The sequence below is a fragment of the Acanthisitta chloris genome, unplaced genomic scaffold (genome assembly GCF_000695815.1).
Source record: "Acanthisitta chloris isolate BGI_N310 unplaced genomic scaffold, ASM69581v1 scaffold18366, whole genome shotgun sequence".
Classification (NCBI taxonomy): domain Eukaryota; kingdom Metazoa; phylum Chordata; class Aves; order Passeriformes; family Acanthisittidae; genus Acanthisitta; species Acanthisitta chloris.
In genome coordinates this window covers 99,188-122,697 of record NW_008678999.1, presented here as the reverse complement: position 1 = coordinate 122,697, position 23,510 = coordinate 99,188, and the positions used below count along the sequence as shown (strand labels likewise).

Sequence of the window (23,510 nt, the reverse complement as noted above, 5' to 3'; positions counted from 1 at the left end):
TTTTGTCAAAACATGCAACTTTTTCCCATCCCTAATCTTAAAGTTGTTGCTTCAGATTTGCTGGCCAGTGATGTTTTCACAGGCTGCAATGTTCCTCATAGCAGGAGAAGCCACTGGATTGACAATGATGCAGACAGGCTGCAGAAGCTAAATAGAAATCAGATTTTAGCACGATCTAGCCCTTTCAGTAGGAGTTAAGTGACCGAAAATCTTGCATTCTGGCCTATGAAGTGGAAATGAATAGATTTAGTATTCCAGCTGAGTGGCAACAGGAATGCTTCACTTTAATCTGAAACTCGATGTTATAAAGCGTGGGAAGAGCTCTACTGTCAGATTAACTCTGTTCTCATGCACTTTTTCCTGCACTGAGCTGCAACCAAACGTACATGGATCAAAAGTCAAATGCTCCATTAATTTAACCGCAGGTTGGATTTAATGGCATATGGAAATGCATTATTGATTACATGTCTTAAAAATGAAAATCTCTATGCTAATAACATCTCACATCAGTGCAGGTGAAATAGTATGAAAAATGCAGTAGATTAATAAATGACTTGAAATGCAAGTAAGGGCTGTTTCCCTGAAAAGGCAGAAGTTTTGGGTGTGTTTTTATGGAAGGGTGTTTATAATTGTGTCACGAGGAAACACGCAGTTGGCGATAGTTATGTTGTATTTCCTAGCATAAAATATTAAAAAACAACAATGGTTTGAAAACAGTTCTACAGGCAGTTATATTCAACAGTTGGTACCAACAAATGGCACAGTCCTGCCTGAAAGCACAGCATGGTTGTCTTTTACTGCTCTTTTACTATGGAGTCTTAATAGCTGGCTGCAGAACCCTTCTGAATTCATGTGTTTGAAGAACTTTTGTGAGTTTTTTCAATGCATACTTCCAGCTGATGAGGTTTTTTTGTAAGAAATGTTGTTGAAAGAGCCTGGACTTACTTGTCAGCTGCTGGATATGACCTGCAAAGCTCTATTTTTACGTACTTGAAGTTATGCTGTAATTTTGAGGGAGGAAATAAAAAATTAGGTTTTTTTCTCACCAAATAGGTGTTAAAACAGGGATTAAAAAGGGGTGCTAGCTCAGGCAGGGAGTCTTGTAAATATGATCTATTTTATTTGTGTGTAAGTTCTTCCTCACCCATATTTTTGACATTTCTTGATGTAGTTTTTGCTGTGCTGTACTCTGAACCCTTAAATGACTTTCAGTGCCATTGCAGTCTAAGTCCTTTTCAGTAGTTCATTAACATGAGCAACTAGTTTCTCTGGTCTCTCAGGAAAATGCTTGTTTGGATGTGCCTTTGGTTTTGAGTTGTTTGTGGACATTGCTTTACACTTGTGGCAGACAAGTGGGCTTGGATTTGAAGCAGAAGGTCCAAGGTGGTCCTCACATCTTAAGTCTTTGTATCACATTTCCCGCCCCTCTGTGAGGCTGTGTCATGACTTCGGAAGGGCTCTGCCCTGTGGCACAGAGCTAGTTCAGCCTGAGCAAATAAGCTTCTGCTGTAGTCTTCCGTCTCAATTTTTTAAATTCTATCAGATATATTCAGCCTCAGTCTTGGAAAAACTTGCGTTTAGGACCAAGGCTGCAAATGTGACTCTCATTATGAGGAAGCCAGAAAAGGTAACCAGAGTCATGGAAGGATGTTGTGGTAGCAGGGATTTTGTAAAAGCCATCTCTGACTGTCACAATCTAATCTGAAAAAGGTGTCAATAACTGTTTTCTTCCAGAATGGGTTGAGGTCTCCTAGTTGGCAGCAGACACCACAGCTGAGCAGAAGTTATTACTTAGGAAGATCCCTAAACTAGAAATTGAAACAGTGGATTGTAGGTGCATACCTTTAATTTGGCCAGGTATGTGTCTGAATAGTTACTTCTCCTCTGAGTCAGCTTCAGCAGCTGTTAATCATCTTGGTGTTGCCTCTGTCAAGCACAGGTTATCTGTGAAGAAGAGAGAGGAATTGCCTGTTCACCACTAAAGCTATGGTTTGACTCAGTCACCTCAGCAGATCTTGCAGTGTTTATGAAGACCCTGGGTCAGAGGAGTGCAAGGCTGTGGTAGTAGATGGCACTTCTCTCCCTAGAGTGACCTTTCTCATGCCTTCCCTTGGGCTCTGCTTAGGGGACAGCCATGCTGGAGAATGACAACTGTTGTCTTACCTATGCCTCTAGAGCTGAGGCTCTTTTCTGTGTCCCAACCTGAATCTAGACTGGATTAGCCCCCCCATGAGAAGTTTAGAGCCACCTATGTCTGATAGGTAGCTGTGTCTGGTGTATCCTGCTGCAGTGCTTCTCAAAAGGAAGGAGAACATATTTCCTAATGGAGGACTGGCCCTGCATCTGTGGCACCATCTTTCATCCTGGGCAGTTCTTTGGGGCAGGTCAAGAGGCATCATGAGGCCCAAAGGAAGGTTGTTTGGATGACAGCAGCCTCTCTAAGCACTGGGAGAAACAGTTTGTTTCATCCCATTGAGATGCAGTGCACCCTCAGCCCTGGAGCACTAAGGTTGCCCCCAGGTGGGAGGGAGCAGTGGGTGCCAATGTCTGGCAGATGCAGGGTGCTCAGCCCTGGGTGCTGAGAGGTTGCTGCAGTGATCATGCATTACCTTACCACCTCACATGTGGGAGCATGGGGAGAAGGAGCGCAGGGGATTGGCAAGAGCACAGGCTGAATCCTCATCAGATTGAGTTGGGAGGCACTGCTGTGTCTTACTCTTGGAAGCACTTGCCTCTGCAAAGCCATCCTGCTCCCCTCTGAGATAAACAGGTGCTTGGGAATGGCCAGCTATGCTACCGAGAAGGTATCAGTAGCTTGTAAATGGAGATAATTGCTGTCCAGCCATGAAAGGACAATGCTAGCAGTGCCCTTCTGGCACTTGAAAGGGTAGCAGTGTCTCATTGGATGTTTTATGGACTCATAAGGTCTAGAACAAGCAGGTCCCATGAGCTCCCACACTGTGAGCCCCTGGAGCAGGAATCTGCCTGACATTTTATCCGTTTCTGCCGTGTCTAGTCTCGTATTTTCTTGAATTTTCCTTACAGTACTCTCTTTGTTTTGAACTGACTCAGATTCTTTCTTTTGTGAACTGTTTTGCTGCTGCTCTGATCTTTCTAAGAGATAGCAAATACTTTGTTTACTGTAAGCTCTCGTGCTGTAATTCATGTGGTTACACCATGACACAGAGAAGTCCTTCTGGAGCTCATTTCCACACCCACCCATTCATCTGCGCCCTTCTCCCTGCTTTCAGTAGACAGCTTCAGCATGTCACACTGGCATGATGTCATACAAAGCCAGCAGATTTGTCATTAAAAGCCTTGTCATCAATAGATGACTGTTTGTATTTTCTGCCTGCCTGAAACTGTTTTATACTTACTAACCGAGTAATTACGACTTTGCTGCCTTTGAAACAGGTTGGTTTCACTGCCCCACCTTTTCCTTAGGCAGTTACAAGGCCTGCCAATGTCGGTGGGGGTATTCATTAGCCTGCATGAGACTTGGCTCCAGGAGTGAGCACGCACAAATGTGCTCCTCCCACCACTCCCCACATGGGCAGTAGCCCAACACTGGGCAGCCTTTGGAGACCATAAATTTGGACAGTATTTGTGGTGCACCTCTTTGAGGGCTTTTTTAAGAAGAAGGATGCAGAAAGACAGCATCGCCTCAAAATGGCTGATAAAATGCTCTTTGTGCAGCTTCAGTTGAACCTGAACAGAGTGGTGTCAGGGTTTTCTTATCATGTAAAATGATGCCGCTCTTCTGGGCCGCTGGATTGCTCGACTGCTTTTGATTGTCTTGTGGTAATTGAATAGCCGTGCTGTGTAACCTGTGCTGAAGGATTCAGGGCTGTTTATTCAGCAAACAGATGTCCTGCTTTGTGGTGTGCTTATGATGTCCCTGGCTTGCATCTTTCATTACTTAATATTGTTGACTATCCAGACTATTGTCCTTGCACTGATAATTTTGCATTTGCTAATGCGTTTCAGTGTCTCAAAGGGAGATTTGGAAGCTTGTAAAATTTGCAAAGTAATTCCATTGATCCTTCAAATACGAGTCTGTCAGTAGACAAGGGTTACCCCTGCAACATCCTATGTTATAGTGCATCAAACCACAACCTCTGAGCAGAATCATTTCAGCCCTGGTGACTTGAACTGGGCGAGATCTCAGCCTGCCTCACTGAATGGGTAAGGAACATGTGAAATAAATTTTGTTATGTGTATGCTCCTCCTGTGCAATGGTGACCACAGTCAAATGCATTTATGACATCTCTCTGCCCTCAGTCTATTTCCTGGTTTGTCCCTAGTACCACACACTCCTGAGTGGCTTCAGATAACTGACAGTATTGAAAACAAAGCATCTTTGTGTTTTAATCATCGCTACCAAGACCCTAAAATGGATGTTGGGCTGGAAGTTCCTCAGCTGATGCAGACTGGCAGCAGCCAGTGGCCCAGATAAGCTGTTTGCAGCCCTATGTAGGGATAAAGCCCAATATCTCACTTGAAATGAGTTGAGAACACCCCTTCTAGTGGGACAGTGGTTTTGATAGATTGTAAGAGATTTAACCTCACAGCTGTAGCTGTAATATATAGAAAAGCTACTTTTTGCCATTTTCAAATTATATTGGGTATCATTTTTTTTGTCTCCCTCAGCAGTCTAAACAATTGGACTCATGATAATAAGCAGGCCTGGCTTTTATAGGAAGAAGAATATGACAAATAACTCCCATAAACGTGTTTACAGTTTGCACTATCATTTCTAAAATACCATTTCCTACGTTGACACAGAGGAAATTCACAGTGGTAGGGGAAGGTTTTACAGGTGCCAAGTCAAGATATGACCCCCAAAACACAGTTGCTTGGCTGTAAGACCAGTGAGTGCTGTACAGTGTCTGCACTGGTAGGAACCTGATATCCAACTCCTCCAACTTTTCTGTTCTGTGAGAGATTACAAGTTTTGAGCAGAATCCTGAGGGTAATCCTGCAGGATTCAGCCGTCAACAGCTGTGCTCACCACAGACTCCTCTGCAGGCCTTTTTTGTAAGCAGCTGTTATCCACACACCATTCCATGCTGGGGCTGATCCATGCTCCTTGTAAGACGTAAATTGCTATTGCCTCCATGTCCCTTATCATCACTTGGTATTTTGGAGTGATGCAGAAAATAAGGACACACAAGGGGTACGTGTCTCACAGCAGCATTCTTAGGAAAGGTAGTTCTCTGGGAGCTGGGGAGCAAGCCACGTAATTGCAGCTGCCCTAAAGGGGGTCTCAGCTTCAGTTTGAGGCTGTGGGAAAGGTTTCTTACCTTAGCTTTTCCCTTAAAGATGGGGAATGTGTGGCACAAAAGAGCTGTGTGAGAGCAGGGGTTAGATTTCTGTCACCTCAGAAAGAAGATTAGCAAAGGGAGCTGTCAAGTGAGTAGGAGATATCCTCTGCCCATGCTGTCATGCTAGATGCCGGAGGGACATTCCTGGCTCCTTAGTGACTGCTACTAGCAAGACCTCAGCCTGGTTGTGGATTTTCCAAGTTTCAGTTTTAACTGCAAAGCTCACTTGTTTGCTTTTTTTCTCTCTTGCTGTTTCCCTGTCCTTTCCTCCTGCTTCTCTTTTCCTGCTTTTCTCTCTGTCATTTCTGCTGCTGTTGCTGTAGTCCATGGAGGGAATCAGAGCTTGCAGCACTCCAAAAAATCTTGTGCTTAGATTTTGCTTGGTCAAACCTAATGCCTACCTTCTGAATGTACCTGAAACCGTTTTAGATAGTACGCAGTTGAAAGCAGATTCATAGCCTGTTCTAATCTGCATTGAAAGCACACTGGCTATCCTCAAATAAAACCAAGCGCTGACAAGCTCATTTTCTAGAATCAGAGTATCTGCGTATTGGCTTGAATAGGAGGTTGGTTATTACTGACAAGCTCCATGTGCAGACAAGTTAGTACAGCTAGCAAGGGCTGAGAGGAGCCGAGGCATGACTGAGCCTCATAATTAGACCTAGATTAGACTTTTGCCTGAGGGGAAGGTAAGGCAAGAACAGTTCTGAACTGCTGTCGTCACCTGTAGTGTTTGAACACAGAGACATCCCTTGCTGTCCCAGTGAAGTCAGCAATGCCAAGCCAGGCTGGAACAGAGCCCCATTATCTCTACAGGAGTGCTGCTGACTGGGCAGGCGTGGGCTTGTTCGGGGCTGTGCTCTGCCGTGTGACCAGCTCAGGTTTTCTCCACAGCCTCTCTTTTCTGGGAGGGTTTGAGGGGCTGCCAGAGCCACACACTACAGGGGAGACCTGGAGGAGTTGAGGTCCCTCATTTTGTGATGGTACAGGCACCTGAGGTCCCTAACCATGTCTGAAGAAGGTGCTCATTCTCCACCAGACACTCTGACATTGTCCCAGTCCATGTCCTCTGGAGCTACCCCAGAACTAACAGCAGGTGAACTCCAGCCTCTGGGTGTCTGAGGTGTGATCAGAGACCAGCTGTCAGATTGCCCCGGCGTCTCATCGCACAGCGATGTGGCCTGGCACTGCAGCCTCCTGGAGGCACACTGCAGCTCTTAAACACCAGTGTTGCCTTTACGTTTGATTGACAAGGGATCAAGCAAGGCCTTGCTGCCTGTGTATTTTGGCAGATGCAAGCATGCCAGTGCTGCTTGCTGGAGTTTTGGTGGTGATGTGGCCAAAGCAGATAGACAGGTGTCAAGCTCCAGGGAGAACTGTGCTGTACTGGTACCAGTGCTGGTCCAGGGAACCTGCTGTGGCTCTGACTACAGAGGACACACTGTTTCTCTACTACTGTCGTTTGTCATGGTAGTTTTGGGACTTGTTTGCAGTTAAGAGGGAACGTGGGCTGTGCGTGCCTGCCTGTGCTTGTCTGTGTCCAGCTCGATGTGGGGTCTGGGCACTGAGGATAATCACGTGGTGGTAACTTGAGGACTCTGTTCGGGTGTTGAGTGCACAGCATTCTCATCTGGGCTCTGAAATGGCTTGGGCTTGCCAGGGGTGGATAGGATGGGAGCAGTGCTGTACGCAGCTTTGGAATCTCGAGAAGGCTTGAGCTAAGATTTCTAATACAGCAGAGATAGCTTTGGCACTGGGTGTTTGTATCAGTGCCTCTGTGTTGTACTCAGTGAAGTCAAGGTTAGATTGTACAATTTCTACTGATCTGTGACTCATCACAAACTGCTAATTTTGATGGAACAGTCACTTCCAGTGCAGCAGGCTGGTCGTGTACCTGTGGATCAGACACTGTGAAGGACTCTCTGATCTCTCATGTCTGTGAGCCAAGGATCATTGCATATGGGAAGGGATTTCTTGCACAAATGGTGGTTTCAGGTTTGCTTTTAGCTATGTGCTAAGCCTCCACACAGACTTTGGACAAAGTTTACTGGATGATACCAAGTTCAGTGCATTCTTTGTAAAATCTTGTGCAAACCAGAAAAGATTGTCAATGGTAATCATGGTGATTAGATTAGATCACTTCAGGGTTTCAGTCTCCCCAGAGTAAACATCTTCTTTCAATACCCTAAATAGCAAGGTGCTGCACTATTGGCAAACTTGGCCTCAATCCAATGGGGCTGTCATTGTTTATTGCTTTTCCTATGTATCCTCCTTTGCTTTTCAGTCTATACCATGCTGTACTTCTATGTGTACCCTTCTTTTGTTTCTTTTCAGCCATGTAGGAGTATGCATTGTGGTTGCTCAGTATTGAGTGCTTCTGTTGCTTCCTGTTGAATGCTGGCGCTGGTGTCATTCCAGTTAAGCTCTATGTACCTTTTGTCTTTGAAAATCAATGGAGAGCAAATTCTAAAAGAACTAGTTTTCATGGTACCTTTCATTTAAAAAAAAAAATAATTCCATTTGTGTTTGCTCATGATGAGAGAGGTTTCTTGGGAGGCTGGTCTGAGAGACAAAATGCAGTTTGTGCTTTTAATGAACATCAGGAATGTTTTTTCCTTTAGAAAACCTTGGATGCTTCATAGTCACTCTCATCTAAACAGAAAAACAGTGTTCCCAGGCATTGTGTTTTCAGCAGATGTTCCCTTGTGCTACAGAGTCTTTATCTGGAAACAAGTCAAGGGTCTCGGGAATTTTCCTGAGCTCTTACGGAGGAATATGTAAGATTAGCCACCATAAGCCGTGTTTGTGCTGCAGGTGTGGCTGTGCAGGTAGAAGGAAGCACCTGAGGTGACCTATCTAGTAGTACCTTCCTGTGAGGACTGAGGGATACAGTTCCAGATGTGTGGTGATAGCAGGAAAAATCAGATTGCAGCAAGTTCGAACTCCTCTGGGACTTGGGAAGATGCTGAGGTCTTGTTTGTTTAAACACTGCAGTGAGCTGGGAGCCTTGCAGAAATCCGTTTTGCCAGAGGTTTGCTTAAGTTCCTTTAAAATGGGGAAGAAGAAACATACTGAAAATAATTGAGTTTCTGGTGCTTTAAAAGCTTTTTAATGTTCTTCAAGTTCTTTTTTTTCTGCGAAAGTATGTCCTTTTGATTGCAGTTCAGGCTTAGCAGAGTACAGTACATCTTGCAACAGAATGAATAAATGAGCTCTGTTCTGCAGCTGCTATTGAATGACGATGTTGGAGCATGCCTTGGCTTATCAGTGAAGGCTGCCTAATGTATTCCACCCAGCCTACCTGAGCGTGCTCTGCAGCAGGAAACCCAATTAACTATTTTCGTACCTGCTGTATGAATGGTTTTAGCAGTTATGGGGGTGCTTCGTTTCATCATATTGCAGTAGGACCTGCCAGAGTGTGCACTGGCCGTTTCTCACACACCTCTGTTGCTCTCTACAGCCCAGAAAATGAACAAGGAGCTTGCCACAGCACAGGCTGGCAAAGCAGCTCATGAGCAGAGTGTGGCTCATTAGCTTTATATTCATTAGTTTCTAAAAGCCTTCGGAATCAGGTTTGGGGGCACGAGGAAGAGATTTGCAGTCCATTTTACCAATGTGTCAGAATGTTCATAGTAAAAGAAAAGAGGATAAAATGGGCCTCTCTGGACCTTTCTAAGGGGGTTTATTATTTAGTTTTTGTTTTTCAAGATGCCTCAAACTATTTGGCTTTGTGTTTGACTGTTATCTTCAAGTCAGTCCTCCCACAAAAAGGCAAATACCTGCTTTTACTGAGTTATTAACAACAATAGATGGAGCGTACGTATCAATGAAAATTATGGACGTTTCCCAAGGCAATTGATTTAAATGGAGTTAAATTTAGTGGAAGCTTCTATTGGTGTAATGAATGCTCATTATAGAGCTTAATGTGCTTTAAGGGCTTGATAACCTTCTCAGTAGGGAAGTCAGGCTGCTGTTTTCCAGCAGAGGCGCAGATGCTGTAGCATGGCACTGCTGTCACTGCAACTGTATCCCATCGTTATGCTTGAGTGTTTCTCTTTAACCTTGTGTGTTTTTCCCTCTTGCAGAAGACCACCTCCCAGCTGGCTTTCCAACCATTGACATGGGCCCACAGCTGAAGGTGGTGGAAAAGGCCCGCACAGCCACAATGCTCTGTGCTGCCAGTGGTAACCCTGATCCCGAAATCTCCTGGTTCAAAGACTTCCTTCCTGTCGACACAGCAACTAGTAATGGGCGAATCAAGCAACTCCGCTCGGGTAAGGTAGCAAAGCAAGTAAGCCTTCCCTGCCTCCTCACTCTTCCTCTGTCTTCTCTTTATGTGCTGCTGTTATTTTTACCTTGAAATGCTGAAGTGCAGTTCTAAATCCAAATGTCAATTTGATTTGAGCTTGTTTCTTTTACAATGTAAAAAACAGTTTTTGGAGCTGATCCTCTCTGGCAGGATATCGTGGCTTGTTAAAAGGAGACATTAGAGTGGACATGCCTTTTGGAACCTCACCTGGATTTCTTTGTCTGTAGACCATCTTGACATTGCCCCAAATCCTTGGTAGGCTCAGACATTTCACTACCAACTCAGTGGGTCTCAGGTATTTTTTATAGGAGCACAGTACAAATCAGGATAATGACATACTGCTTGAGATTTTACTATCAGTGGTCATGTATGACTTTACTCCTTACTTAGACTCTGCAAGACACTGCTGTTTGTTGAGATCATTACCATCCTTGCTACATGTCACCACAAGAATAAAGAAAAATCCAAAAAGCAGCAATTCTGTGGATTCCAAGGGAAGGTGGACACAGTTTTGAAATACACGATTTCTTTTCCATTCTTCTGTTTGACAAGCCAAATACTAGCTTTTGAAATGCAGACAGTTAGTTCTTGTGGGTGGCTAAGACTGCACTCATTTTAGCAAGGAACTCTTGTTTTTCTGCTGCACTGTTCAGTCTCTCAGGACTGTAAGGCCCATTAGAGAATTAAAGAAAATAAAACGTTGCTTTATTCACTGATGAAGTGGAGTTCCCCGGCGTGAATTAGAGTGGCTATTTAACGGCGCACAGCACCACTATACAGCAGCTTTAGTCTGGAGAAAAAAAACTCCAGTACCCTCCACGAAGTACAGAATGGAACAGAGCTGGAACAACTTTGGTCTAGAGAGGTCTCACCATTAAATAAGAGGCATACTGCTTTACCTGGCCACAATGTATTTCTAGGCACTCAAAAGCCATTTGTTATGAGTGCTGCTGCCAGGGCAACACCATCTTCTTCCTAGCAAGGTGAACGTCTTGACATATGTCCCCATAGTAGGAGCCCTCTGCATACATCAGATGATGCTTGTATGATAAGAAGTGGGTTTGTACTTGGGGGAGTGGGTAATGAGACATCACTCTCATCAAAAATAGAACCCAGCCTGACACTCCTGATCCCACCTTGATGTACCAGTGAGTGCTAATTATACTAATGCATTTATAGCTTATGAAATTTCCCAGTGACCTTTAGCTTATCTCTCCCACAACATGGTTTAATCTTGATCTGTTTGTGCTGAAAGAAAATATCACACTTGTTAATTATTCTGAGAAGCTTTAGGAAGCAGCAATAGGAAAGTGCACATGGATGTGTTTCACTTCATAGCTGACTAAATCAGCATCAGAAATTACCGTAAATGAGCAGCAAGGCAGCCTCTGATGCACCCGCTGTACGTTTTCCAGCCTCCTTTTCACAGGCACTTGGCTGCCTCTCTACCAGCTGCTTCACAAGTTTAGCGAGCTAGAAAGTTTAAAAACAAACTAGTAAACCCTGTCACAGTATCCAAGTTTTGATTCCTATTTGCTGTTCTTGAGCAACATCTCAATTGAATATTTCATCTGGGATTCAAACTCTAGAGCTGGCTGCTTGCTGAAGACACACTAATTACCAAGGGAGGTGTCAAGGGAACCTTTTAGAAATCAATGAGCAGCACGCATCCTCAGACTCACAAAAGAAATTGATTAGCTCTCTAATGTAGTAAGGGAGGTTTCCACAGTTCAATGCAAGGAACTTCCAAATATGAGTTTGAAAGTTTGTTTTCAGCAACCTGGTGATATGATGCCAAGAGTCACCAATGCTCTGCTTCATCCTGGCGTGAGTGGGGAACACAGATTGCAGCTTCTCATGGGCCAGAGATTCAACTCCTGCTTGCATTTGTGGCTTTTTCCTGTATTTGTAGTTGACATAAAGTAGGGCCTATACTTTGAAGTGCCTGAATCCCACGTATGTGACTGCAGTCACCCTGTGTGAGCAATGTGATGGGTTGGGCAGTTTCCGGTTCATTCTGCAAGGTGCTAATTGAGCTCTCCAGCACTCCACCATAGTGGGGCAGACTTGTTTTTCAAAGGAAAGAGTATTTAAATGGATACCTCATTATATGGGAGAGTTTAATAGTTTGCAAAGTCTCTGCTCCATTAAGATCATATCTTACAGTCAGCCTGGCATATCTGCATGAATGTCAGTTTATACTATCTCAATCTAAATATACGCTCGTTTAATTTCATTTAATTAAAACCCAATAAAAGCTAGACAGATGTAGTTAAAATAGCTCCAGCACGTTGTGAGCCCAATATTTCGTATATAGAGTGTCCGACCTTCAGTGGGTACATAATATATTAGTATTCAGATGTATGAAATATAGGTCATGAAGGTCAAAGCAGCTTTGGAGTCTGACTTAGAGAGGGGGTTGAGGGATGATTTTGTTTCTTCAGGCTCTTAGTATGAAATAAATAGCTAGAGGTAAAGAAGCAGCATGTTTGGAAAAGGTGCTCTCCTCTGACACTCAGAGTTATGTGGGCTGGCAGTGCTCTGGGGGCTTCAGGCAGGTCTTTGAACTTGCATGCAGTCAGATCATGTGCCCAAAGGGTCTCTGAACATCAGTTTATAGAGTTCTGTTCATCTTCTGTCAAGGTACTAGAGATTGTGGTTTGAGATATCCGAGCCATCATCTTGGGTTTTTTTAACCCCAGAGGATCTGTGTGCTGTCAGGTGTCTGTCAGGAGCAAATGCACAGTTAATAAATCTGATCTGGATCCTACTGCCCCTCATTTACTAATTACATCTACCTGTGTGTAATGCATTTTTCTTGTTACACCTTTTGACAGCATAACTCTTTACATTTAGAGGCCTTTTTTTAACTCTTTCTCACCAATACATAGATCTTTCCTCCTACCTCTTAATTCTTTTTGAAGTCCAGCAAGTGCTGGTAGGTTTTCCAGTAGATGTTGGGCTAATTGCTCTAGAGATGGGAGCACAAATAAATACAGGGTTTCATCTCTGTTATCACAAATCAAGGCAAAAGCAAGGTCTCTGACTCATGCTGGTTATAGCAAAATTCTCCCTTGCTCATCTTGTTAATACTTCCCACCTCTTGTGGAGAGGCTGCTTTTCTGCAAATGCAGTGACTCAGGACAACTCCCTGTTCTCCCCCACAGTGTATTACCTCAATCATTGCTTCTCAGTCATTGACACGCGCTCCAAGGCCAGCTCTGGGCTGGGAAACCTCCCCAGCATGCTAACACATTTAAAACCTGTTTGGCTGAACTGATTCTAAAGCTGTCAAGACATTGTAGTATTGCAGGTGATATATACCTGTGAGTTCTGGCAGTAAGGGTCAGTGCTGCACCTCTAGCCATGTTTTAAAATTAGTTAATGATGTGGTGGAAACTCTCTCAGTATAGATCAGATTGTGCTGGTGCTTCATAGTTCTTCTGTAAAGTTTCTTGGATCACAAGCTCTTAAGGACTTCAGAGTAACTCAGATGGAATTCATACTCACACAGCTCTAGACTGTTTCTGGTGAGTTTCATAGCTGAAGAACTGGTCTTCCACCTTGCTCTTCAGAAAACTTATGAACAAAATGTCAAATTAGAATAAATAACTATTCTGAATGTTAACACACAGATATCTTTGCCATGTAAGGAAATTCCAGAAATTCAGGAAACATTATATTTCATCCAATAAAGAACTTGGTGTTACAAAAGGTAGCATTCTCTTTTAATCACCATCAATTAAGTGAGTTATGGAACCATGCTCTAGGCCCTAGACCCTGGTTTCAGGCAATTAACTGCAAGTAAAGTATCAGAGAGGACTCTGCAGGTGCCTTCAGTCACTCTCTGGAAAACTGTAAGTGCCTCTAACAAAGAAGCAGTGGGAGCTGGTTCACCACATCATCTTGCTGCGTTCCTGCTCTCAGAGTTACCAGCAGGTGTTTTTGTTTTAGTCTTGGTGATATCAGTAGAAGCACTACCTATTTGGAAACAAAAGGAATACCCAACATACAGAGAACAAACATGCAAAAAGAGGTGATACTTGCCCTGGTGCAGTGGCTGTGACAGCCATATCCTGCTTCACTGGTAATAGCCAGCAGTCAGTACCCAGCAGAAGATGTTCAGCTCCTGGCAAGGAACAGCCTTGAGTCCGGACATCAGATGGGGACTGACATGGGACAAGGGGTATAAGGACAGACCAAGAGAATGAGGATTGGGGAGTATTATCCAGAAGGATCAGGGAGCCCACACAAGTATGGACACTCTCTCAGAAAGGACTGACTGCAAGGGTTGAAGCAGTATTGTGGCCAGCCAGTTGACAGCTGAAGTTTTGTAACATGGAAGAACCTGTACTGCACACCTAGGTCTTGCTATGTGAGGTGTACACAGCAGTCATGGGATTCATGCAGACTCCCCGTGGCAACTTACAGCAAATAGTTTTTTCCATAGTACTTTCACTTCTGAAAAGTGTTTCTCCTAAAACTATACTAGGAAGTAGCCAAAAGCACTGTCAGAGTTCTCTGGGATTCAGCGTTGCACTGCCCTAGTGTTCAGTTGTAGCCAGAAAGAGCCTTAGTTTCTGTTGATGTTGCTTTGGAGTGATTTTTTGGTGGTTTAGGTTCCTACAAGGAAGTGGTTTGTTGGTAAGTCTATGGTGAGTTTGTGTCAGCAGAGTGAAGTCCTTTTTCCAACAGAGCTTCTCCTCCATGCTGGGAAATACTGACACAAATAAACCCATGGGGTTTTCCAGTGTGTCATCCTATGTTTTGCCTTGCTTTGGGCACCCAACTGTGTGCTTCTAGTATGCAGAGGATGTCAGGAGCAGTACTCATTCCTGACTGAAGTGACTGTATGGGGTGTTACTCAGTGTCTGTTATCATGAAGGGGTAATTAATTCTCCTTCCTTCTGAGTGTTTCAAACATTTCAAACACGAGGAATTGGGTTTGATCTTGAGGTGACCTTTGCATAAATTGGCCTGGTGATCAGCGTAAGTTGACCTGAGTTACCATTTGAGCAATGACACCTCTGTTACTTGATGGGCTCTCTTATGTTGGCATTCTGTGGCCTGTGTGTTGTGATTTGGTCCCTTTGAGGGACACCCTGAAAGGACAACAGGCAGAGATGAATTGTCATATGATGTGAAGGACAAGAGGAAACTTCTGTTCCTTCTGGATGAGTAAATTTGGGGTCCAACAGAAAAGTCTTGTGCACTCACTGTAATGGTGTCCTCTGAGTCAAGAGTGAATGTCTTAACTTTGCAAAAGTGAGAAAGACACAGAACAAACACTGCACTAAATACAGCAAGCCTGTGTTGCTCCCACAAGGGCTGGCTTACATTTGGAAGCCAGGAGGATTGGGATTCAACACATGAAAAAATGAGCTGGCCACACTTTAATGTTTTAGGGAATCTGCTTCAAGTATGCAGTTGCTTCTAGAGCTCTGTGTAGACAATTGCATATTAGAGAAAGGGTTTAGCCTCTACAGGGAGTAGATTTAAAGATTTGCTGCAAATCTTTTCTGTTCTAGGACAGAGCAACAAACCCTATTTCTGCCAGATGAGAGCTAAGGAAGTCCTGTTTTCTGCCCCTTGGGCTTGTGCTCAAAGTCATTGCACCGTTCCCATGGGAAGTGACACACTGTGGTGATTCTTTTCTTAACTCTGAAAAATGTGGGAGGGATAGGGTGGGGGACACACTATACACCAGATGGGGGAAAGGCCCTAGACCAAACAGAACAAAAATATCACTTGGCAAACTTTCCAAATAGGCAAAGAGAAATAACCCTGTTTTCCATGGCTGTGCTGTACCATGCAAGTAGCTCTGAGTGTAAGTGTTCTGTCAAGGGTAGAGGTAGTTACTAAGATAGATAAGTAAGCAACAGATTTATTATTGCAAGGGAGAGATTACCCACAACTTCAGTCACTGCAAGATTTTTCCTGATGCTTCAGTCATCTGTGGATAGAAACCGTCAGAAAATATAACAAGACATAAAGTTAAAATGGGGTAATGTCATCTTGGCAGAGGAAAATGCTAAAATAAGTAGTTTGAATTGCTGCTCCTGCTTTGAAAAAGGACTCTGCCTAAAGGAAGGGTAGTTTGGAAAGAGAAAGAATAAGCATAAATATTGTAATTACTTTTTAAGAGGCAAGTTAAATGTGCTTAAAATATGCCTTCTTTGTATTTACAGAAATTCTTTTCTGTCTTTCTTTCCCATTGGGTGATCATTGTTGTGGATATTGGAATGAGCTGTAAATCTGAGATACACGACACTCTTGTATGCATACTGGTATTTATTAATCAATACACTGAACATGATTTGACACACTGTGTCCTGTTTAACCCTGTTTTTCTGTCTGTTTAAACTCCTCAGTTTTCTTTGGTAAGTGCTTGGTATTCAGATCCTACAAATCTGCATAAAACCAACACATACCATGAACTGCCTACGGATTCTATCTGCATGAATCTCTCCCTTATACTAACAGCCTTCATATGTGCAAATTAAGACCAAGGGGACAAAAGTGAGGATTAGAAGGGTTCCGTGCCAATTTGCCTAGCTGGAGCTTCTCCATCAGGCTTTATTGATTGTACTCTGAACTCCAGACACTGACCAGTGGATCCTCCACTTTCTAAACACATTGACCTCATAAAACGAACCTTTATAGATCGTTGCAACAGGGTAACTTAACCTCACTCCAGAGAAGCCCTCCTTATAAGATACTCTTCATTACAGCATGTAAAATTATCTCCAGTGCCTTATAAAGAGGGTGGGGATTCCTTTCTCCAGCTAACATCCAAATTAGGCAGGAACAACAGAGGTCTGGCTAGCGTGCCATTGTTGCATTACCAGAAACTACTTCCTTTCAAAATATTTCTGTATGTAAAGTTAATTCTGCATGACACCAATTTCTTTGCCAGAGGGAACCTGATGCAAGGGTTATGCGAATGTGGAGAATGGCTCAAAACTGATTTATTGCACTCTCCCCTTAGTTTAATGTCTTTAAGTGAGCAGATTTTGTCCCACTGGTCATTCTAACCTCAAAGCAAAATTGCACCTAGCGCCCGCAACCATGCGCTTTCCACCCGTCCTGCCCAGCACACTCAGAGTCACGCAGCCCCCAGGACACCCCCTCCTTGTTCTGGATGAGGAATGAAGGGGCACTGCACCATCTTCCCAAAGTGTCCTCCATCTCAACTGCTTGAACAGTGGTGTGGGGGAATGCAAGTGGCAAGGCCAGCCAGCAACACCACCTTGGCAGCTTAGTTCGGCCCCTGTTCATGAGGGTGGGGGCTTTAATGGCAAGATGCAGGGCTGGATGCTGCACTCCTGGAAGCGATGAGCTTTACTAACCTCCTGAGAGTGCCACTCTGACTTTGATTGCACATCAATTTCTTTTTATTTATTCCTGTCGCGCTAATACAAATTCTAGCTTTAAAAAAACTTTCTGCTTTTTAGTTATAATTTTTTTCCTTTCCTCTTTGTACTAATGCTTCTCTCTAATCTTATTTGCATTCAAATTACCTCACCAGGTGGTACACCGATCAGAGGTAAGAATGCTGAAATGTGCCTCCAGTTGTCACGTCACTCCATCTCCTGTCTGCCTTGTCCCTTCTCCTCCAGTGTTTCTCATCTCCAGCTTTTACTCTCAGCCCTAACTCTGCCAGTGCTCTCGCTCATCTGCACTCTCCCACTGGTGTGTTTATTTTGGTTGGGTTTTAGCGTGATTTCTTGCAGACTCATCCATTGCAATTTTGCACTGTTGAAAGGGGGTTATTTAGTGGAAAGTTTGCAAAAGTTTGGGAAAGGGTCCCTGGCCTCTGCCACAGGAGAGTTGAGGTCTCCTGCAGCTCCTGTGAGTCTCTGAACGTCCCACACAATTGTGGCCTCTGAGGTTTTGTGTCTTGGGGGTTTTAGAAGGATTTCTTTGGTGTAAGTGTATGGGGGTAACATTTTCACAAGAGAACAGTCAAATTCTTCGCCGCTGCTGCTGCTGCTGGGCATGAAACTCTAAGCAGAAGGAGAAAAATTCTTGAAAGGTTGAGCAAGTGTGACTCTGGAATAAGGAGCACCTTTGTATGTGTTCCTCATGTTTGCCTGTCAAGTGTACTAGCCCTCTAATGTGGCGACAGAGTGGAGAACCACTGGCCTAGACCCCTTTTCTGAGCTGGCCATGGCGATGTTGCTTTGCAGCACAAGATTTGTTTTAAACAGATGAATTAGAAGCACATCTGGCTGCTTTAAGCCTTCATTAATTAAACCCACCCCTAGTTTGACAGCCCAGCCCAGCCTGGTGCACAGTCCCCAGCTAGTTTTCACAGGCTCTATGCACCAGTAATGACTTTCCAATTGGAGTGCTGTTTTTTCTAGCCCAGACACTCAAAGCTGTCTCTTTAGATTAACTTTAGCATGTTAATCAGTGTTATATGCTAAGGCCCTTCTGAATTCTCTTGTGATTTTGGTTACCTCTCTTGACTGACCTCTGGATTTCTCAGCAGAATGACTACTACCTATAAATCAACACGAACTCGTTGGTTCAGTTTTCCCCCTTCTCCCCTTTCCTCCCCGTTTTCCCTGAATCACTGCAGGAAGCTAATAATCTGACTCTTGGAACTGGTTCTGTTGCTGGGGGTTAATGTTTTCAGCTCCTGTTAAGTGATTTTAGAGTAAATGTGAATTGCCATTTGATACATATTTGCATTAAGTTGCCTCTGTAGCAAATCTGGGTCAGGGAAAAAGACTGCAAACCTTATTTTGATATGAATGGGCTTATATATCTGTCATTCCTCCCTTTGGAACAATGGAGATTGACAGCTGTGATGTTACAAGCTCCTTAAACTATTTCTTCATCTCCTATTTCTACTGCAAATCCTAAAATGAAATGACAGATGGAATTCTAACTAGCCGACCGCTCTGAGCTCCCCGCCGAGCACGCGGAGCGCGCAGCCATCGCAGGGTCTCCCTGCACTCCTGCTGCATGCCTGCCCGGTCTGATGACATTAGTGACTCAGCACCAGAACCACATGGATGCTCCATACGTCCTGCTTGGGAACTGATCACATCTCTGTGAAAAGAACCATCCATCTCATAACACATAAGTTCCCCGCACCCCCACCCCCTTCCCACCCCCGTTTGAGTCCTGATGAGGTATTTTAAGAATGTTCTTGACATTATTTAAAATATATGTGTCCTGTTTGAATGTCAAAGATGACACTTCTGTGAGAGCAAACAGAAGCCACGTGCTGCTCTCTGGCTTCTCCTAGAGGATTTCTGTCAGCCTAATGCCTTTTATTTAAAATGGAGGTCATTGAATTTCTAAAGATAACGACAGATTAGATGAAAGTGCTTTTGTGATGGTGAGGTTGTGTCCATGTAGAAGTGACTGTTCTGCCATGTTCTATACCCAGCTGCACTCTTGTTCCTCATTAAGGTAAGTTTGATGCTTTGGAATCCATTCATTTGGTCTGAAGGAAGGGTGAACTAATTGCTCTTAATGAACCGTTTTGGTAATAATGTTGGGAGGGAAGGGGTGGTTTTGTTTTGATTTCACTGCTGCTGTGACTATGTCACTAGTAGTTGTGTGTTTGGAGTACTTGAGAAATCACCTAAGGAATTCGTGCTGGAGCGATGGCAAACCCACTCACAGGGAGCAGCGTGTGGTTAGCCAGAGGATGACCTGAGAAGTTATACCATGCACCCCTTCCAAACAGGAGTAGATTTTTGTCTCTAAACACCTCAGTTGACCTCACCCCTGCATATTTAGTCCTTTCTGTCCAAGACATCTCTGGCTTCCCTGAAATGGGAGGAGCACTCCCATCTATATTTCAGAATTTCTGTGTGTAGCTTCACCCTTTACCCCTCTGGGACTGCCCCAAGTAGTAATTTAATCTTGAAATCCCCATTTGTTCATGAGAAAGACACAGAGCTGGCAAATGCCCATCAGATTAGGCAATAGCTGGCTTCTTAAGGTGACCCACAGATAGTATCAGCAAATCCATGTTTAAGCAAGTTCTGCCCCATTTGTATTTTTGAAGTAGAATATAAGATGCTCATTTCCAGCATTTCTCTGCAATCGAACTCACTCAACCTTTTGTGAAACCTGGCTGCATTTTCCTGCCCTGGGCTGTAAGAGAGAGCCGAGCACGGTTGTGTTTCTGGTGGGTGCTGGACTGTACAGGCACTAGATTGGATGCACATGAGGAGGTAAAGAAATATCATCATCTCAGGCATTATCCTTCTCCAGTCAGATTTATTTGTTACTTTTCTGTCACCACAGGAAATATCAGAGGTTCCTATACATAAGAGTATTTCTTCCCTGCAGACGTCAGCGTAGCAGAGGTCTGTCTGAATTAACTTTAGATCAGCTCACTTGGGTGTCAGAAGCTGTCTGGGAAGCCAGGTAAACACCCGCACCGACTTCTGTATAGCTGTAGCTAAACCTTTTCCAGTCCCAAGCGAACTGGTTTAAATATAGCTCCAGTATTTTGACGCTATCCTGCGAGCTGGAGCATAAAGCTATCCAAAGAGATTAGAGGAAGCTAAAAGAATTTTGCTGTCTCTTTTTGAGCATGTGTTTGTACATTTGATTGCACTTTGTGTGGGATAGGATTTTTTTCCTGTTTCTTGAGCTTTTGCAGTCACCAAAAGAAAGCAAAAGAAAAACAATTTAAAAATGAGATCTGCTTGCAGGAGCAGTGTCAGGGGGAGGTTGGCTGGGGTAGTGCCTGGAAATGTTTGTAATGCCATGTTTCTTACTGTTGGGATTAGATTGACTCATGTCCCTTTAGAAGCACACAGAGGTGTTACTGTGTATTTGACAGTGCTGTAGTTTTGCTTCTGACGCAGAGTCCCCTGAGATTTCTTGTACCTGCTTGTGAGAGATCAGAGCATCCTGAAACTCCACTAAGAGGAGGCCTCATGCTGCTGAGCATTTTGGATCTTCTCTACTCCCTTTCTGCCCGAGTCCAGCTCATGGCAGCAGTCGGGTGCTGTCAGCTGCTGCCTCTTGTGCACAGCAGAGTGGTTTCTCAGCAGTGCTGCCATCCCAAACAGGCCCCTTGCATGCCAATCACCAGCCTCTCAGGTGTAATAACCATTTTGAACACTAACAATGAAAATATATTTGTAGTTACCTTGTTTTGCATATTTGGCAGTGCTGATGGCTGGTGGAGGCTAGGTGCAATCCTCTGTAACATCTGGGAGATGCTGCTGTTATTACTTAACAAAAATAGTGATTATGGGAAATGCTGATTTTTATTATTAGTGACTCTTCTGTGGTTTTGGTGGTTTTTCACAGCTCCCACAGGAAATGTTGGTTATCTCAGGCAGCAGCCAGGGTGTCAGAGTCCAACTTCCTCGTAGTCAGGGCTTCACAGTGTCTCTTTCTCCACCATATTAACGTTTATGGGTCCTTGTTTGGTCTGGATTTGCCTCTGACCCTGCTCCACCGCTCCCTAGATTTTATTAGAGAAATTCTCCTCTAGGAGTGAATTTTTAGCAGAAAGGATTGAGACTCCCACCTGAGCACTGGATGAAGAGAAGGCTAAGACTACTGCTGCAGGAAGTTAGGCAGCATTTCTATGAAGGAAGCTGATGGGAGGCAGGGGAAAACGGAAGGGAGGGTTTTAGGATAGCCATGTCCCCTGGTGTCCAGGGTGGGCAAAATTTACCTCTTTCCTGAGAGGAAGGGCCCTGGTCAGGTAGCTGGTTTTGTTAACACCTACATTGCAAGTTCTTGCCTTAGATGAGTACTGTGACTGCAGCCTGGTTCCTCTGACTCTTGGGTACTTGCAGGAGCATTTCATTCCATGTCTAATTTTATAACCAGGGCAAGCAGTCAGACCCTACCTTATTAGCCAGGAGGACTGAGGCTGTGAATGCCCTGATAGAGGAAAAAGTGCTGCTCCCACTGCTGGGGACGGAGCTCTGACCGAAATAGATATGGAAGAGTGTCGCCCCAGGAGCTGCTGTGTTTAGCTCATTGTGGTGCTCTCTGGGATAAGACAGCATGAGCACCTGATGAGCTACAGAGCAGGATTTCAGAGATCAATTTGTATGGCAGCTCAGAGCCTTTTACATTTGGTTTGTTACCTAGAGGAGAGAGTGACAAGCCCTCCATGGCTCAACAGTACCCAGCACTGCCAAGATGCGTCCGTTATCAGGATCTGCCTTCCCCGTGCTCTCTCTGTGCAGTACACTTTTTTAATGCTTCTTCTAACCACTGTCACTGCAACTAATGATTTTGCCTGAGCACAAGTATATTTGAATAGATAAGTATCTTGGAAAGCTGCTAACGGGGTTTCTGTCTGTGTCCGAGTTTAAAGGGCAAAAGAAAAGCTAGGAGAGGAGGGGAGGAACTGGCAAGGAGATACCAGCACGGAGGAAAAAGTAATATGGAATATAATATAAGGAATGCTAGTCAGTCAGCAGGACCAGCTCCTGCCCTCAGCCCTGGAGAGCTGTGCCTTGTCACCGTTCTCTGTGGCACTGGAGAGAGGCCAGGGTTTTTTCTCAGGAGCTGACAGCTCTGATAAGCTGAGATCTATTATCAGGAGCAGATCTGAGCCGCAAGAAAGACTGACGTGACATGGCAGTGTGGTGAGGAATGGCTGCTCCTCTTCTTCTGTAGCCCTTCTGCCGTTCAGGTGCTTAGGAGGCAGCTGAGGTTGAGTGGTGCTCAGCAGGGAGAGGTTTCACTCTGATGCACACATACTGCTATACAGTCCCACAAGCTCCCAAACAAGCTGTTCACTGCTTCTCTGTGTATGCATGTCCTGATGGTGGATGGTCCTCATGCATCCACTGAAGTTGTGTTACCTGATTGCACAAAAGGGCTCAGCCCTGCAAATGAGAGCAGGGCACCTGGCACAGGAGCACTGGATAAGTTCATGTAAGAAGTATCCTGTGTGAACAAGACCTTACTCAGCAACCTGTGCAACATAAATCCCAAAGTAATGAATCAAAGTAAATCAACCTTCCTAGCCCTGCAGAGGTACAGAAGATTATGAGATGTTGACAGGGCAAGGAATAGAAATCAGGTCCTTTGCACCGTCAAAGCAGAGAATTCACTGTGCTTTTGCGGGTCCTTGGATGCAGCTTCTATGAATTTCAGTGAAAGGAGCTACTCAGGACTCAGTTCTTCCTTCCCTGTACTCCTTGTGTCTTGTCCAGACTAGATGAGAACCCTCCAAGAGATGAAACTATTGTCTTTCTCTGGGATCACTGAAATAAGGCTGGCAGCATTTTATACTTAGGGAGTTTTTTCCAAGTCTCAGATGCATTTCTGTCTCCAGCTTTCTGATCCCAGAAATGTCTGAGCTTCTTAACTTTATTCATGAATCTGTGTACTCAGAGACACTCTACACTTCCCTGGATCCATCACTTAGTTGTAGGTTGTCCTTCAAGTAAAACCCTGTAGTCATGCTGGCTGCCATCCGTTTACCACGATCCTTCCAGTTGCTGCTAGCTGTCAGCAGTGCTGCAGGATCTGTATGTTTGTCTAATGATGATTTATTGCAGTACCTGTTTTCTTTCTGGTTCAGTTGAGAGGTTTGCGTTAACTTCCTTCTGCTCTGGGCTCTCTCTTGCTCCTGGCACCATAGTTTGCATAGTCATGCCAACCCAGGCAAAACCAGAATCCCTTGACCAATGTCCCTGAGCAGTTTGTCATCAGTTGTTGACACATGTAACATGTTTATAGTATGATTCTCAAAATTAGTCCACATTGACTGCAGAACTGACAGGCAATAACAGCATGTCATCTGAATCTCCCCTCTGCCTTCATTTTCTTCATCTTCTTATGCTGGTTTTTTTCCTTTCTGCTGTTGAGGTCCCTAGAGATCAAAAGTAGTTTGACTGACATTTAAGAGGCATGGTGATTGC

At 44.3% G+C, this 23,510-nt stretch overlaps 1 protein-coding gene across 1 annotated transcript in view; it reads left to right on the top strand.

The window, feature by feature from the left end:
• PTPRF (protein tyrosine phosphatase, receptor type, F) overlaps window positions 1–23,510 on the top strand; it is a 289,331-nt gene that overhangs the window by 172,943 nt on the left and 92,878 nt on the right. The window contains exons 5-7 of the mRNA XM_009077131.1: window positions 9,410–9,598; window positions 16,164–16,172; window positions 17,162–17,179. Of these exons, the coding sequence (XP_009075379.1) occupies window positions 9,410–9,598; window positions 16,164–16,172; window positions 17,162–17,179 (216 nt within the window). The remainder of the gene's footprint in view (window positions 1–9,409; window positions 9,599–16,163; window positions 16,173–17,161; window positions 17,180–23,510) is intronic.